General features: G+C 38.2%; 1 protein-coding gene across 11 annotated transcripts in view; it reads right to left on the reverse strand.

The window, feature by feature from the left end:
• The window catches only part of MAOA (monoamine oxidase A), a 141,380-nt gene extending 132,436 nt beyond the window's left edge, over positions 1-8,944 (reverse strand). For 2 of the 11 annotated variants that reach the window (XM_056826106.1, XM_007493317.3), the window contains exons 1-2: positions 8,440-8,861; positions 7,929-8,078 (exon numbers count right to left, since the gene is read on the reverse strand). In XM_056826106.1, coding sequence (XP_056682084.1) covers positions 7,929-8,040 — 112 coding nt within the window. In that variant the 5' untranslated portion in view covers positions 8,041-8,078; positions 8,440-8,861. The other 9 variants (XM_056826105.1, XM_007493314.3, XM_056826104.1 and 6 more) reach the window with 6 other exon arrangements.
• Positions 8,945-18,806: the final 9,862 nt, after the last annotated feature.

Below are 18,806 nucleotides of genomic sequence, written 5' to 3' on the forward strand. Positions count from 1 at the left end.
AGAATTTGAACCCGGGATCTCTTTGCAGTCAGTGTTCTTTTCTTTGTACCCTATGTCACCAAAAACAAGAGTAGTAGACAAATTTGCATAAAGACACTCTTAATATTTCATTTTATTCATGGAACTGGGTATGAATCCTGTTTCCACTACTGTGGGTCTTTGGCCTCATCCTGTAAAGTGAGGGTGTTGAACTAGAGGTCTCTAAAGTTTCTCCCAACTCTTTAGACTATGTTTACATCAATAGAAAAGCAAGGGTAGTGGCCAAACTGTTTCTTTGAGGTTGTTCAAAAATGTACTGGATGTAGTTGGATCCCAATTCAAATATAAGAGAAGCTGTGTCAAAAAAGAATCAGACAAGACATTCTCAGTGAATAGTTAGTTAATTAAGGATGACAGAAAGCAACCCACAAACTATAAAAACCGAACAGAAATTTGCTGTTTTGTAGGCATGGGAATCCAAAATGGTAACAAATCTGGTTATACTCTACATATATTTCAAATAAAAGCATTCAATTCCATCTACAATCATGGAAGATACTGCTACAGGAGAGAACATCCATAAACATTCTCTCCTGGAGGGTACTTGGCTGGAGCTGCATTTGCAGGGTGACAGCCAATTAAAAGCCCTCTTCCACTTACCACCTTGATCAATTTTCTTCCTTTACAGTATTCTCTGCCTATTGAATTTCTACCCATCCAGTCACAGAATGTACAACTAGGAGGGATCTTAGAGACTGAAATCACTCTAGTCTAACCCTTTTATTTATACAGAAAGAGAAACTGATGATCCATTTATGTAGAAACTTCTCCACAGTCATGATGATAACTATTAGCTGAGTCATGAACTGAACCTAAGCTAAGCGATTCCAAAATTAGTACTCTTTCTAATCCAATGCACTGTCTTGCCCTACACCACAGATTAAAACCCAACTTGATATCCCTTTACATCAGACAGCCTTCCCTGATTCCTGCCTCTCTACAAATTTCACATAGCCCTTTGCTTACATCTCTATCATGCACTTATATCCTGCGTTAGTTAATTGTTTATTTGTCTTATCTCCCATTTAGCCTGAATGTTCCAAAAGGGCAGAACCTTTACATATTTGGCAGTGTCTAGAACAAATCACAGAGTAAGCACTCTGAAATATGTGGTTTGAATTCAATTGTTCTCATGTTCTTTTTAATATAATTAAAAGTCACAATGCTACTCAAGAGTATATCCAACACTTACTTAGTAATGCTTATGGATATTACTACCCAAAATAATAACTGACCTAGCCTTAAGCATTCTATCACTGAAGTACTATAAACCTAAGAAACATTTATTTTTGAGACTTTCCGTAGAGACTGATGTCAAATTCAACAAAGAAACGGATACACATCAATTGATATAATTGAACAAGACTTACTTAACATAAAATAGGCTTCTAAATATTTAAATTTCTCATTCAGTTGCTTTCATTTCCCTTTCCAGATCTCTTAACAGCTTTAAAAGAAAAATATTTACAAAAGCCAAACATGAAACAGGTACCAAAATGTTAATTATATGTCAAAAAGTTCTCTCATTCCTATATCATTATAACTTTTTTATGTTTGCACAAATGCTACATGTTTAACATATTTGATCTTAGACTATAAGAACTAAGCCTTTTTTAACTTTCTATAATGTATATCTAGTAAATATCACAAGTACAAAAGCATAAAACAAATCCTGTTAGAACACAGAGACTTTATCAATTATAAGACATGAACTACATTTGCAGTTCAGAGTTTTTTGAATAAAGATCTTATTATTGGGAAAAGGAGTCTGAACATTTCTGTTATCCTGATGTAATCTGTTAAAAGTGCTACAAACATATATGTTTAAATGTATTTCTCAATATTCCCAACTATGTAAAACTAACAATTAGTTAATGACATAAATGACCATATGAAATAATATTCCCAAATTATTAATAGTAAAATACAGATTAAAACATTTGTAAAGTTTTACCTCAAATTCAAGAAATTTACAAGAATAACAAAAAATGGGCATAATCAATATTGGAGAAGATGTGGGAAATGAGGTAGACCAATTGGTGTTACTGCCAATTGGTCCAGCCATTCTGAATTTCAATTTAGAATTTTACAAGAAACCCAGCAATTCCAATACAAAGCATATACTCCCAAGGCAGTCAAAGACAGAAACAAAGATATACCAGAATAATCATAGCAGAACTCTTTGTTGGAAATAAAACATTTGAAACTAATTGAACACCCATCATTTGGAGAATTGCTGAAACTTGGTTCACAAATGCAACAGAATATTATCGTCCACTAAGAAGTGACAAGTAAAAGGAAATTTTAAAAACCTAGAAGGTCTCTATGAAATGATACAATGAGAAAGAAGCAGAACCCAAAGAACAACAGTGCAATGACTGCCCATCAGCTTAAATGAGATCATCAGAAGAAAAGTAAATTCTGAAAAACTGATAAAACAACAAAGGTCCCTTTAAAAAAAAAAAAGCATGGTACCAGGGAAAGAGCACTGGACTCTGGAGCTAGAAAAACTAGGTTTTATCATGTCTTTGGCATTTATTACCCATGAGATTTTTGACAAGTCAACTAAGCCTCAGTTTCCTTATCTAGAAAAAGAAGATTACTAAACTAGATGTCAAAGGCCTCCTCCAAATCTAACTCTATGATCTTCCTCTTCATGGCAGAGAGGCAGGGAACTAAATGAATTAGTTGTATACATTGTCAGATTTGGTCACCATATCTGGTATTACTTGATTGTTTTTGTTACAAAGAAGGGTTTAATTTGAAGAGGAAGCATTCCCCACACACCCTCAAAACTACTGTGAAATAAAAGCAAAAGGCATCAGTAAAACTTATTTTTAAAGTAAGAATTTATTAAGCATCTTCTATATGCTTCATGCTGACAAATACTTTTAAAAAGTATAAGATGGGTTCTGGCATGCCTCAAAGGATCTAGTCAGTCAGGAATCTAGTCAGGAAAATAAAACTAATACACATGAAACAAAGAAAAAAAAACCCAAATGAAACAAAATGAACTCTTCCCCACCCAAAAAAATCAAACCCAACAACCATAAATAAAATTAAGCCTTTAATTGGAGAGTACTGTCTTTAAGTACTTTAAGTACTATAGATTTCAGAGGAAAAGGTGATCAAGGAGAACTGAAGAAATAAAAAAAATTTGGAAATCATAAAAAAGATTCTGATTTTAAAGTGTAAGGAAGGTCCATAGAAAAATGGAAGAAAGATTCAGCTTGTGGAAGAGGTAAAATATCTAGTAGAATGAGCACTATAAAATGTGGATAATAATACTTAAAGTACCTATCTAAACAGAGTTGTTATAAGGGATCAGCTAAGAAAAATATATGTACACTATTTTAAAAAGCTTAAACAAATGTTAAAATGTCAGCTATTATTATATTTTGGGGAAGAGGAAAGAATAGAGAACATTTCATGGTAAGAGGAATGAGTGAAGACATGGAAGAGTTGCACAGTGGATTTATGAAGGAATAAACAGGTTTGACTAACCAGAGCAAACAGTGCCATGAAGATAAATACTGAGAAATAAGGTTGAATTCGTTCAGCTGAATTTTTAGATGTCAAACTACACAGATGTTCTTGAAAACTTCAAACGTTCAGAGCTGACACTATAGGCATCAGGGATTTTGACTAGAGGGCTGACATAATGAAGTAAAGATTCAGTAACAAATTTATCTTAAAGCAACAAGTAGGATGGTTAAAATGAGATGAAGATGCTATCACAGAGGCCAACTAGCAGATGCATAAGTAATAAGGGACTGGCTTAGGGTAAGAACAGTAAGAAGAAAATGGGATAATATGAGATTTTAAAGGAAGAAATGCCAGAACTTCAAGATTTGTTAAATACAAGGGCTTAGGAAGTATAGCTGACTTTAAGGTTTTGAGTCTATGTGACTAATACCATAGCAATGCCACTGACAAAAACCAATGAGAAACTGGGTGAAGGAATTGGTCCTTTTTGGAGAGGAAGAAAGGGTGTATTTTGTCTTCTGGCAAATCTGAGGTAATTGTCAAAGATACAAGTGAATATGACTCACAGGCAGATCTATACAAAAGATGGACCCTGAGGTGAGATGATAGGACCACAGATATTGATTTGAGAGTCATCAAACAGAACCCAAAGTCTTGAAAAGACATTTCTTTTGGGAAAGAGTACAAGAACAAAGAAGGCCACTGATCAAGTCTTGGGAATGACTAAAATTAGGCTGTGGGAAGAGTAGGAGTGACTAACCATTGTTTGTTTTCAACTAAAGAAACAGAAAAGGCTGAGCTGTATAGTTGGGAGAAAAACAGAACTGAAAGAGGAGCTTCAAAAAGGAAGCAGGACCAACAATGTTATAGTTTAAAACGAGTTCAAAAGAGTTCAAATCTGAGAGAGTATGTTTTGAACAATTATTATTCAAATTGGAAAAAAAATTAAAAAGTAATTAGGCTTAAGCCACTTCTTTTGGGATATTTTTCCCCACTCAACTTTCAACTTTTTTTAGTAACTGAGGATTTAAAATTTTTCCCATCACATGTAAATAGGATTTTTTACATTTTTTTAATTTTTTAGTTCCAAATCTCTCCTTCTATCCTTTCCCTATTCCTAGACAAAAATCAATTTGATATAAGTTTTTCATGTACCACTCAGCTTAACATAGAATCTAATTAATGAGGGAAGAGGATTGTTTATGACCTTAGCAAGCCACTAGACTTGTCTGCATTTCAGTTTCTTAGACCTTAAAAGAATTGGGATTCGTGAAGCTTTTTGTTTAATGATTCATCCGTTCAAACTGGAAGCTTACATTTGAAGATCCTTGCCAATTTATTTTCTTTTTGATAATGAAGTATAAGCCTGTGGACTTTTCCTTTAAAAAAAAAAGAAAAGAAAGAAAAGCCACAGCATTTCATTTGAACTGTTCAATTTTCCTACAGAGACCAACTGAGCAGTTTAAAATTGTGTTTGCATGCATGCATACCTCATCAGTGATTGTACATACCTTGTCCTCTCCTAGAGACAGCTATGCTCAACTCTTCTAGCTCTGTGCCTTGCTTAAGACTACTGACCCTAAACTTCCTTTCTGAAGCACAGCCTTAATAAATGACATTCCTTATTTATCAGTGTAAATTTTTTAAAAAGTCTTAAAAAAAATCTATTTTACAATGTCAAAAAATAAGGACCTAGATATCACAGCAGTTTATTTTTTGTGCTGCCAAAAATATTTTAAAATAATTTAAAGTCCCAAAAGGTAAAACTCATTTTAAAGTTTGTCAAAATATACAAACTGTCCAAGTGATGATTTGTAAAAGCACTTTTCTGATAATGTTTCTAAATGGTATCTCAGGGACTCAAACTAATTGCTGTTGGTGCAATTCGTAAACTCATGGGACATCATTTAGCAGTTAAAAGATTTGTTCCTGAATTCACAGGTGAGATAGATTTTATGCCAGTAAAACCTAGTTTATCCTTCTGGGTTGTTAGCAAAATGCCTTACAAAACGTATGTCTGACTTCTGTTTAGTTGTAGTTCAACTCTAGAAATATTTGCCATTTTCATTATCTCCACTTCAAATTGTATATGGCAGATTAGAAAAGGCAAAATGCCCTACTCTTTGGTCTATTACTGGTCTCTTTGTTGGCAGGAAACTATGCAGAAAAAGCTTTCCAGTTATCATCATCAATTTTTTCCTAAAATTTAATAAATAGCTTGGTGTCAAAGAGGAGAAAGAGGAGAAATAAAGAAAAATAGTAGAGGAAAAACAATTAGAGACCATGATCCTCAAAGAACATAGAGGAATGACCAAAGAAACATGAAACCTTAGGACCCATCTTGCATTGTGAAGGATGGACTGGTCTTAAGTGAAAGGCAAGAATTCTTATCAATGCAATTCCATATCTTTTTAAGAGCTTTACAACTATTCTTGTTTTTAGACAGATTAGACCAAAAGGCCCATTTCTTTCTTTTTTTCTAGCTGAAAGGCTATAGAAACTGTACTACCTGGTTCTTTTTTTCCCCTAATACAAGAACTAATACATCCATCTTCACCTAAGACCAAAAAATTCTTGAGTTTGGCAAAGCAGCACCTCCTTACCATCACAACTAATTACCAAGTTAGATCAGAATCTCCAATGTGGGTGAAAAAGCTGATTCTATGATTGATCTGGGAGTGTGTACATGGATTCTGACCAAAGGATCATACAGAATGATTCTCCAGGACTCCCCCTTTCCTTTTACATTAGATTCTATAGGTAAATCAAGGAAGGCTTTTAGCAAGTTCAGCCGACCACACTGTGGGCTTCGTACCAGACAAATCAACAATGAGATCACAGACCCATTTTTGTATTTTAAGCAAAGGCATTTCATCATGGATTGAGAGATCATTTAGGCTAACAGGAGCTTTCAAAGTAATGTTCATCTTTGAGGTGAAAAGCATTTTAATTTATGGCCCTGGAAATTCTGTAAGTGAATTCAGAGGTTATATGAGAAATACTCTGTAAAAGTGTTGAGAGTTTTCATGAACTATTGTTATTTGAATTAAGAAAAGCCAGTCTGAACACCTGTTGCTATCATGTCCCTCTACAAGGTATTCACCATTAACGACCTCCTTTGCTGCAGTTGCTTAAATTAAGGTGGCATAACTGAAGAAAGGAATGGCAACAGAAACTGGCCAACAGCAACCTCTTAAGAATTGGGGACTAGCTTCTCCCTACTTGCCCCTTGTTCTCAAGGGCTTGAATTTCCACCTGTAACAAGAGAACTAGGAAAAGGTTCAGAAGAGAAGACAACTACCCTGCTGAGTCTTTCCTGGCAATTTCCCACCCTTCTTTCCCATCTTCAAACTTTCTCTTGCTGAAGAAGTGAAGAGAGAGAAATAAATACAAAGAAGCCGTTTAAAATGGGAGCACATTGAGGTTCTATTACCCTCCCTAATTCCAAGCACTTTCCATATATACTGCAAGATTCCAGGTGTACTCCTTGCCCTAGACCATGCCCCCTCCTTGTTGCCACACTCACACACATGGGTTGTGCCCATGTAACTATACCAGTGGCCCACATAAAACCAGGCTGCTGTATGTCTGTAAGTGATGGGGCACACAGAAAGGAACACCTCCCTCCAACAGCTCTACGTAGGAGCAAGGAGTGCTGGAATGGAAACAACTGGGTTCAAACCCCAGGTCTGCAGCTTGCTAGGTCTCTCAGTAAGACCAAGATAAACTTCCTCTCTCTGAATATTTCATCAGGATCTATTTCCCTAGATCTTGTTGGTGTCAGATCTTCAGCTTGCATGCATAACCCATGGGCAGGTCTGCCTGCCTCAGTTTCCTCATCTATAAGTTGGCCTAAGGAGATGATTGATGCATGATCTCTCAGGCCCAGCCCCCAGGCTCTACCTCCCAGATGTTGTTGATGTTGGGATCCCACCGTGCATGCACACAATTCACCCTTCCTGCATGCATGATCCCTTGGCAGGTGTACCTGCCTCAGTTTCCTCATCTGTAAGTGCATTGGCCCCTAAGGCTCCGTTCCAGTCCTGAGTCTATGCCTCCTAGATCTTGGTGTTCTGTACGCAGCCTGCATGCACACCAACCAGCTACAACCCTTACTTATTGGGTACATGACCCCACACAAGTCAGGCTGCCTCAGTTTCCTCACCTGTAAATGGTGAGGTGACCTAAAGATACAGGACGTCTCTAGGGGCTCTTCTAGCCCCGAATCTATTACTCTTAGGCGAGTACACAGCCTGCGTGCACGCCAGCAGTTGGGTGCAGAGCAATGTCTTAGTTTCCCACTCTGTAAAACGCGGAGGATCAAGGCCCCTGTCCCCCCACCCCCGCAGGTTGGTGTCTACCCCTCCACTTTCCCCTACTCGCCCAGCCCGGGCCCCACTAACCTGAGATGCCTCCCCCTACGACGACCACGTCGCACTTGGTCATCGGTAAGTAGACTTCTTCCCGAATCCCCTTCCTGCTGCTCGGGGGAGTGTTCCTCGTCGAGGACGCCATGCTCACGGTTGTGTGGGCTTAGCACAGAGAAATTCGGTCTGGGAGCGAGAAGGTGGGAAGAGACCTGTGGGCCGGTCAGCTGGGGGTCTGGGGAAAGGAGCCTGCCTCGGCTCTGCTCGGCTTCTACACCTCGCTGCCGAGCTGCCTGCGGGAGCCACCCGGCGCGCCAGGGGGAGCTCGAGTTTGCTAGCTCGGCTCTCCCAGTCCCGCCTCCTTCCCCACTAGGTTTCTGTGGTTCTCGCTCCCGCCCGCCCCAGCCCCAGCCCCAGCCAAAACCTCAGCCTCAACCTCACACTCCCAATCTCCCTCCGCCCCGTCGCGGTCGGCCTGGGGCGTCACGCGCACCTAGATCTTATAGCCCGAGCTCGGTCGCGCCCCCGCTGAGCTCCTCCCGCTCACCGCAGGCCTGGAGAAGGCGGAGGAGATGGAAGAGGAGGGGAGGGGAGGGGCGTGGCAGACAGAGGGAGTGGGATGCGGGGTCAGATGAGCCTGACTCTGCACCACCGCGGCGGCGTAGCCTCAGCCTGACTGTCGTATCATAGGGTCTGGGAACGAGCCTTTAAAACGCTGGACGAAAGGGGCTGCCGCGAGCCCCGTGGGATATCCATGTGGGAAAGCATAGGGGAGGGGCCCGAGCGGCGGGAAGCTTCCTTCTGGCACGCGCCACCTGCTCTGGCTACAGAGCATGCCCAGCGCCTTAAGGACTTAAGGGAGGGGCAGCGGGGTATCTCTGCAGGGCATATTCCCCAGCGCAGAGGATACCGGGAGAGAAAAGGGACCGGGACAAGTCCGAAAGAGGAAGAGACTCCTAAAAAGGCATCACCGACCTTGATCTTGGCTTGACCTCTTGTCTACACGAAGTGTGGGTTCTCTTTGTGATGTCATTCACCTAAGCGCCCCCCCTCCCACACCGGGCTACTGCGGGGGGAGGGAGGGAGATGGATATAACTCGAAGAAGAGCAAATTTCCTCTTTCCTGGGCTGAGGCCTAGCCAAGGATGCAGTCCTAGAAACCTGGTTTCCCCAGGGTGACCCTAAGGGTCATTTACTTTTCTATGTTTGTTAGTTTTTCAAGCCCTAGAGTTTAATCGAAACCGAATAAAAGCTAGAAGTATTATGTCATTGTGCTAAAATAAATAAGTGAATAAAAAGATGCCAGATGGAAGTTGGAGTTGAGGGTTAAAATGAGGATAAGGGATAAAGTAAGGAACACAAAGAATGTTCAGATGTGGCCTCAAGATACTAGCTGTGTAACCCTAGGCAAGTAATTTAATCCTGTTTGCCTCAGTTTCCTCATCTGTAAAATGAACTAAAGAAGGAAATGGCAGACCATCCCTGCCAAGAAAATCCTAAATGGAGTCAGGACTGAAAAAGAAAGAATAGCAAAACAACAACAACAACAACAAAGACATAGCCATATCTTAATATTAAAAAAAAAAAGAAAAACCTATCGAGGGCAAGCAACCTTAGAAATTATCTGCCTGAGAGGAGTACTAGGGAAGTACCACTGTATCTAGCATTCAGAGAACCTATATCCAAATCCCACCTCTTCACTTTATCTTTGTGGCCTTGAGTGATTCACTTAAATTTTGCCAGTCCTCAGTTTCCTTATCTAGGAAATAAAGGGAATGGACTCTGGTGTTATTCCTACCTCTAATCTATGAGACCATAAATCCAATAGAGATTTTGTGGATAGAGAGATGGCCTTGGAGCAGTTCAAGTCCCACCTCTAACATATAGTCATGTGACCCTAACCTCTGTCCCCACCCCCATCCCAGCTCTCCAAAACTATATGGTATTAGCTGCAGAAAAGGTGCTGATGTACATTGCTGTGGACCATGAGGATAACTCCTTGCACTGATGAAATCACAAGTTTCGTTTATTTTAAATTATCTGAAAAAGGATTGCCTTCTGGTCTCATCAAATTAGATATTTCCTTTAATGATGCAGATGACAATTTGTACAACCCTTTCATGTCCTATAAATCTGCCAATGTGCTAAGGCCTTCTTCCATTCTCTTGAAATTGAGAGGATATCAATAGACAAGGATCCATCCTAGCTCTCCATCAGTTTATCACTCAACCAACTACCCAGGAAAACAAACTATACTAGCCCTTACAAATTTGCTTCCAGGGATAACAGCACTTCCCTCTTGAAGCTGAATTTATCCCCTTTATCTACGTTTAAAAAGTGCACCTTTATGTGCATTATAGTTCTGAATCAATAATTTAGTGAGTAAAGAAAGGAACCCTGAAGAGTCATTCTATAAACATTAAGTACCTACTGTGTTCCAGTCATCGTTTTAACACTTCGGATACAAGGAAAGGTAAAAGAGCACAAACTTTGTGTCTTTTCAGACATCATGCCCAATCTGGAATAAAGTCTGTAATTGCTGTCTCTCCAAAGGCCTGTAAAAAAATAAAATTTTAGAGTCGTTATCTCACCCTAATTGGGCCTCCTCATATCCCTGTAAAAAGTTTGATGAAAACATTTTATGGTAATTTTAAAAAATGATACAGTTTTATGTAATGATTCTGCCTGGACGTTACAAATCACTTACATTGGTCACGTAATTGTGTTGTGTTATGTTAGTGTTTCTCTTCCCAATAATAATAATTGTAAAGGATCTTACACAATGGGCATATACCTTGCTTGATATACCTTATATCCCTTTAAAATCTATTAAAAAACTGAATAATCCTTTAAATATATGAGAGCTTGCTTTTTGATAAAGTCCTTTAGTGATTCATAAAATGGTTTCTGACTCATAATATGAAGCATCATTCCCTAATTTTTAACATCTCTAAGTCTGAGGTATGCTTATTTTGGTTTGTTTTAAAATGAAATAGATTCCTAAATATCAAATTATCCCCCCAAAACTGCAAAAATTAAAATATTGGGGATAGGCAGGTAAAGGAGCTATAGATAACAGGCAGTGTGGCATAATGCAGAGCAGTAAACTTGGAGTCAAGACAAGGATTTGCTTCCCAGTTCTAGTCTTTTACTCCCTATGTGATCACGGACAATGTAAATCATATAATTTCTTTGAGTCTCAGTTTCTTTATCTGTAAATGGGGAAAACATGTGTGTAGTGCCTCTCTCAAAAGGGTATAATGAAAATTTTCAAGTGCTGCATAAATATGATTTATTATGAATAATTAATTCATTAAGATTAAGAATTAATTAAATTAAGAATTAAGAAATCCAAAGAAGGGAATTAGAGGAAAGTAAATAGTCACAATTTATATGGGAGTAACAAAGTTCTCAGAATAACTAGTCATTTTTTTCTCCCTAAATAGTCCTTGAGAAGATGATGGCAAGCAATGGGATTAGGTCCTATTCCTTCACTTTGCTGTAGCCCAGTGATATCCAGAGCAGGCTCCTGTCTCCCACACCCCCATGGCTTATCTGGATGCTGCCATTTAGCCTTTAGCTATGTGTAATCAACCAGTAGGAGGGCAGGAAAATGAATTCTATCTTCCCTCTGCCCCTAGCCAGGCCTGGGTTTGTCTCCTACATAACTGCAGCATCTTGTTCAATATTTTCTCACTCCATCCTCTTCCCACCATAAGCCTTCTTTCTCTGGCTACATCCCCTCAAGGCAGTTATAACTGAACCCTCCTTGTCATGAGTACCTGTGCAGGCAAAACGTCATCCCACCCTCAAGCATTCCTTGCCCTCTTCTCCCTGGCATCCCTTAGAAGAGAGGCTAGGCACTATGGGGCAGAGGCCAGTGAGAAACCCACCTCCTACTCCAACTGTACCCTCCCATGCACGCACACACACTTCATTTTTTAGTGGAAAAAAATGAGAGACACAAGGTGTGCAAGCACAGATAGGCTTTGACTGTATTCTCTCTCCCCCCAAGCCCACCCCTCTTCGGAACTTCTCTATTATCATGAAAATCAGATTATTCTTCCTGTCACTCTGGTCCTCATCCTTCTTTTCTTTGACTCTTCAGACCCAACCAAATCTACTCTTTTAAAAGTTACCAGTGATCATGTTTTTATTATGAAATCTGATCGCTTTTACCTATACGAACTGATAAAAAGTAAAGTGAGCAGAATAGGAGAATATCGTACATAGTAATAACAATTTTGTATGATGATCCACTATTCATGGCTTAGCTCTTCTCAGCAATAAAATGATCCAAGACAACTCCAAAGGCCTCATGATGAAAAAGGCTATTTACCACTAGAAAAACACCTTATGGAATCTGAATGCAAATTGAAGTATACCATTTTTCACTTTATTGTCTTTGTAGATTTTGCTATTCTTCATTTATGTCCTCTCATAAAATGAATATGAAAAGATATTTTGCATGATGGCACATGTATAACCTTTATCAAATTGCTTACCACTTCAAAGAGTGAGGAGGGGAGGGAGGGAGAAAATGTGAAACTTAAAATGTTAGAAAACAAATTCTAAAAATTGTTTTTACGTGTAATTAGGAAAAAAATATTGCCTAATTAAAAATAAATAAATCTGATACTCTTTTCTCAATTTTCATCCTTCTTGACCCGTCTGACATCCTTTGTCACTGTTTAGCATCTTCTCCTCCTGGATATTTACTCTTTCTTCCCTGGGTTGTCTTGGCTCTGCTTTCTCTAAGATCTTCTATCCATTTGGCCTTTCCTAATTCCCGGTGTCAGCAAATATTTTCCCCCTTCACCCTCACCTAACACTGTTTTGCCCATATTTAAAGCACTGGACTATGATATTGTGCATTATATGTATTTGTATCTTAAGCCCTACTAAACTATGAGCTCTGATAAGTGCCAGAGCTGTACTATATCTTCTGTAAATTTTGTGTTTCATTCTTTTCTGGGGCAATGTTCAGGCACTTAATAAATGCTTGTTGAATAAATGCATAAATGCTAATGGAAATATGCAAAACTTCCTTAGGAAGGCAGGATTCAATGCCACAGTTGCCAATTTAAACTATTTTTTAATATTTTTTTCTACAAGTACACGTAAATGTAATTTTTAACATTTTTTTTAATTAAACTTTTAAAGGAAAGAATAAATACATTATTGACCAAGTCCTCCTTACATGCCTCATTAGGACATCAAAGTGATTCTGGGTCTTGAAGGCTATATCACTAGAGTACAGGTCCTGGAAGGCCCTAACCAGTTGGAGCTGTCAATGGACCATGTCTATCTTCACCTGAGGATTCCAAGTGACTTATCACCAAAGGATTAGGCTCTAGCTAATGATTTTTTTTTTCCAATGCATCATTATGTTTAGTGATCAAATAGAGGATAGTGGAGGCTGCCTTCTGCAAGCGTAAAGAGAGTGACCAAATCAATGAAATCATTCATTCTGGAAGTGCTTAAAGTAGAAATCTACATCATAAACTCATTAGCAGTATAGGAGGGGCCAAGAAAAATGATAACTTGTGCACAATTTACAGGTTAACAACATAATTTTCAAAATTGAATTCAGCAATTCAGAGTTGCTAAAGAGAATATTCAGAGAGATAATCTATGTCAAAATGATTTGGAAATTATAACATGCTCTCTACGATGTAAGGCTTTAGTATTATTCAAACATTCAGTGAATCAAGTTACTTGAAAACCAGAACTGAAATCAAACCTCTTATGATACCCATACAATAAAGGGACATATTATAACATATTGAGAAGTTGAAATTTGTGAAAATTTCTTTAACAAAAGATTTTTTCCCTTCAAATTTCCTTCTGAACTTCCCTGCAAATGTTGAGGACACCACAATCCTCCCACTCACCCATTTTTTGATCAAAGTCAGTATTATCTTTGGTGCCTCACTTGAACTTACCCCCTCCTACCATATCCCACCCATTGCAAAAGTTTACAGTTTATATCTTCACATCTCTCCTATATATTTCTTTCTGTCTGCTCAGTTACCATAGTGGTATAAATCCTCATCATCTGTCCTCTAACCCTAGAAGACCCTAATCTTCTAATTGGTGTGTCGACTCTAATCCATCCTCCACTCAGCTGCCAAGATGATTTTTCTGAAACATAGGTCAGTCCATGTCAACTCCAATGAATCTCTACCACAGTCAGGATCGAGTATGACCCTCTCTGACATTTAAAGCTCTTCATAATTTCACCCCTTAACTGGACCGACCTCCAGGAAGTGATGCAGAGTGAGAGGAGCAGAATCAGTAGAACATTATACACAGAGACTGATATGCTGTGGTACAATCAAATGTAAAGGGCTTCTCTGCTAGCAGCAATGAAATGATCCAGAACTATTCAGAGGGATTTATGAGAAAGAACACTATCCACATCCAGAGGAAGAACTGTGGGAGTAGAAACACAGAAGAGAAACAACTGCTTGATCACATGGGTCGATGGAGATATGATGAGGGATGTTGACTCTAAAAGATCACCCTAGTGTAAATATCAACAATGTGGAAATAGGTCTTGATCAATGACACATGTAAAACCCAGGGGAATTGCTTGTTGGCTATAGGTGTGGGGGGAGGGAGAAAGAGAGAAAAAGAACATGAATCATGTAACCCTGGAAAAATATTCTAAATTAATTAATTAAATAAAAATTAAAAAAATAATCTCATTCCTTCTTACCTTTTCAATCTTATACTTTTCTCCTTTCTGTGCAAACTACAATCTAGAAGCTCTGGCCTGCTTGTTACTCTTCACACAGGACACTCTCTCCATGCATTGGTCCTCCATGCCTTGAATGGTCTCCCTACCTTCATTTCTACTTCTTAGTTTCTCTGGTTTCCTTTAAGCCTCAGTTCAAATCCCCACTTCTGTAAGAGGCTGTTCTCCATGACCCCAGATGTAAGAGGCATCTGATCTTCTCTGTATATATCTGGTATATTGAATGTTGAAATATGTATATATGCTGAAATATATATATATATGAAATATATATATATATGTTGAAATATTTACATGGTTATTTATATGTTGCTCACTTTGGAATATAACCTTCTTAGGGGCAGTGAGGTGGCTCAGTGGATTGAAAGCTAGAGATGGGAGTGTCCTGGGTTCAAATCTGGCCTCTGATACTTCCTAGCTATGTGATTCTTGCCAAGTCACTTAACCTCAATTGCCTAGTTCTTATCATTCTTCTGCCCTGTAGCCAATATACAGTATTGGTTCTAAGATGGAAGATAAAGGTTTTAAAAATGATAATAATAATGTAACCTTCTTGGGGGCAACCCTTTCCCCCCATTTTATCTTAGTGCTTAGGACAATGCCAGGCACATAAAATGCTTGTTGTCTAACTAAATAAATTGTTTTTGATTAACTAGAGATCTTTGAAGTGCAGATACAGGTCAACAGAGGAGTCCAAAAGCAAGCAAATAGCATTTCAAAGAACCTGTATTGATGATATCATTATGGTGTTTAGAACTCATTACATAAACAATGTATTCTGGGATTGATAAAGGATATAGTGAGAACTTTAAGGATGCAATATAGTTATAAAATGCTATAGGTTAAATTACAAGATTCAAAATTTGGTGAATTCAATTGAAAATGATTGGCATTTACAAATCCAAATCTTCTTTTGGGATTTGACCTTTCACTTAAACATCATGCCCAGAGGTTTTCTCTTTCCTCTTCAGCAGCATTCAAAAGCCTCCTTACTTAAAATAGTTTTTTTCTACCATCCTCAAAGGTCTAGTAAGGATTTAGAGAGATACTTCTCTAGAAAGAAACTGGGAAAACACTCTCTTTCTCTTCCTCAATTCTTCCAATTCAACTTTTACCCTCAGTAACTTGCTTGTCCTCTCCAACCCTGCTGAGCCCTCAAAAATTGGTTGTTAAAGTTCCTCAGTTCCTTACTCTTTTTGACCCCATGGACCAGATTTTCTTGGCAGAGATTTTGGAGTGGTTTACCATTTCCTTCCTCGGTAGAGTAAGAAACAGTTTCGAACAGAGTTTAAGTAGCTTCCCTAGGGTCACACAGCTAGTAAGTGCCTGAGACTGGATTTGAATTCAGGTCTTCCTGTCTCCAGACCTGCCTGGTGCTCTATTGACTAAGTCACCTAGCTGCTGAATAAGTTATTGCCCCCTAAATATTTGACCTTTTGGCCTGTTTGTTTGAATTTACAAAGTAGATCCAACCTGTTTAAGACTCTAAACGTCTTAACCTTACATTCCATCTTTGTGCTTTCATGACAAGGAAATAGTCTGCCTTGGAGCTTGGGGCTCTCTCTTTTCCCAATTAGATTATAGCTATTAATTAGAGGGAAAGGAACATGTCATTTAATCTTTTGTATCTCCCTGGAGTGAAATACCATACAGCTTGATTTATATATGCATTGTAACCATACCCCCTTCCCAAGGTAGAACCTTGCTAAATTCTTAATAACTAAAGGATTAAATTAAGGAAAGGAACAATATGGCAAGAAATGTTGTTTAGAAAAAGGGAGATCGGAAAGGGGGATAGTTTATTGAAAAGATTATCAGATTGGAGCTACAATTAAGGTTTCAAGAAAGATAAATCATGCTCTGGTGCAAATAGAATTCCCCTGAAGTTAAAAGGAGACTGACAGGGTGAGTATGAGGTAGGAAAGAGTTTGAAACTGGTAAGAAGCAAGCTTAAACTATGGCTTAAAAATTACTCGACTATCTGTATTTTTAATCAGATTTCATAAGACTCCAGTCTCCTCATCACTAGTTGCCATCATTCCCCCAAGCTATTAAAATGTCTTCCTCCCTTTCTTAGCCTACAATTCCTTGAGAACACTGTCAGCATTTTATGCCTTCACTTCCTCTCCTCATACATTCCTCAAACTTTTTTCAATCTAATTTCTGGGATAGATAAATATAGATATTTTAGATAGAAGCTTAGTCTCTTAGATGAGTTTCAGTCCTGCATCCCCTCATTGCCTGTTAGACAAAAATGATATTCTGGAAACATCTGAAATTCAACATGTCTAAAACTGAACTCTATCTTTCCCCCCAATACTCCCATCTACCAAGTCTCCTTGTTTCTGTTGAAGCTGCCATCATCCTTCAAATTTCCTTGATAAATAATCCTGGCATAATTCTGGACTCCTTTCTTTTAGTACACATATCCAAATAATGATCAAATATTTCCATTTCAACCTCTAAAACATCATTCTCAGCCAACTCCTTCTCCCCTCTCATATGCCTATCACTTAGGTTCAGATTGCCTGGATTATTGAAGCAGCCTCCTAAAAAGTTTCCCAGTCTCAAGTCTTTCCCCATTCCAGTCCATACTGCTACCAAAACTATTTTTCTGGAGGGTAGATTTGACTACATGTCACTCTTCCCCCCAAATAGCAAAAACGACAACAACAAAAAACCCTATTGCCTCTAGAATAGAATGAAAACTCTGGATTTAAAGCCTTTTCCCTAACCTGTCTTTCCATCCTTGTTTGACTTTATTTTTTCATCTGCATTCCGTGTTCCAGTCCAATTGGCTTTCTTTCTTTTCCTAACCCACAACATTACATTTCCCCACTTTGTGGTTACCTCCTTCCATCCTCCATCATGAAATATGTTCCATCTTTACCTCTACATCATAGAAGACTTTGCTTCAAGATACAGCTCAAGTACCACCTTGTGAATAAATCCTTTCTTGATATCAACTCAATTTCTATACTCTCCTTCCCAAGCTATCTTGTATTTCACTTTCTTTGCATATATTTATATATGTACTTGTATCTTTATATCCTTAACACATGAGCACTTTATGAATAAAAACTGTTTTATTGTTTGTATTATATCCCCAGCAGCTAACACAATGCCTGGCATATAGTAGGCACTAAATAAATAATTGCTTGATCATAATTAAATAACATAGTAAAGAAGGAGGGGAAGGAGAAAGGGGAAGGGAAAAAGCATTTATTAAATACCTACTATGTGCCAAATATTGTGCTAAGAACTCTACCAACATTAACTCATTTTATCCTTATAACAATCCTGGAAAGTGGGTGTAATTATTATCCTCATTTTATAGTTGAAGAAATTGGTGCAAATGGGTTGAGTAACTTGCCCAAGGTCACACATACAGTCTGAGGCTGTATTTGAACAGGTTCAGCATTTTATCCACTTTACCACTTAGCTGCCCCTAATTCTTATGGTTCCAATTATAAACACTGTGAAACTTTCCTTCTTGTCTTCAGACTGTAACTGACAGAATACAAAATAAGAAAGAATAATTTGCATTTGATGAAGATTAACTTTAAACCCAGGAAGATAGCTTGTTTCTCATTATAACACTTTGTATAAACAGGCTTTAGTTAATAGCTTTTTGTGTTTTCAAAGATGACAAACACTATATATTAGGCAATGAAATTTTTGAAGACTTGTTCAGTTCTATCTTCTTTTTAACTTCTCTGATACTTAGTCATGGAACCAGAATGATCCAGGGTTTTTACAAACTGTCAGCAACACACAAACTCTAGCAAAGTCCATCAACCTTAACAAAGAAGGCTTAACATAGAAGAATCATGTTTAGTTGTTTCAGTTGTGCCCAATTCTTTGAGACCCCTTTTAGGGTTTTCTTGGCAAAGAAACTGGAATCGTTTTCCATTTCCTTCTCTAGATAACTTTTATAGATATACAAACTGCCATAAATGGGGTTAAGAGACTTGCCCAGGATCACACAGTTAGTAAATGTCTAAGACAAGGAGTCTTCCTGACTCCAGGACCAAAATACTATCCACAGCACTACCTAATTGCTCAAAAATAATCATACCTAGAAGTTATACAGGATTTCAAAATTTGTAAACTATTTTACATATACAACCTTATTTGATCCTCAACACAATTTG

This window comes from Monodelphis domestica, chromosome 4 (genome assembly GCF_027887165.1).
Source record: "Monodelphis domestica isolate mMonDom1 chromosome 4, mMonDom1.pri, whole genome shotgun sequence".
NCBI classification, from domain to species: Eukaryota; Metazoa; Chordata; class Mammalia; order Didelphimorphia; family Didelphidae; genus Monodelphis; species Monodelphis domestica.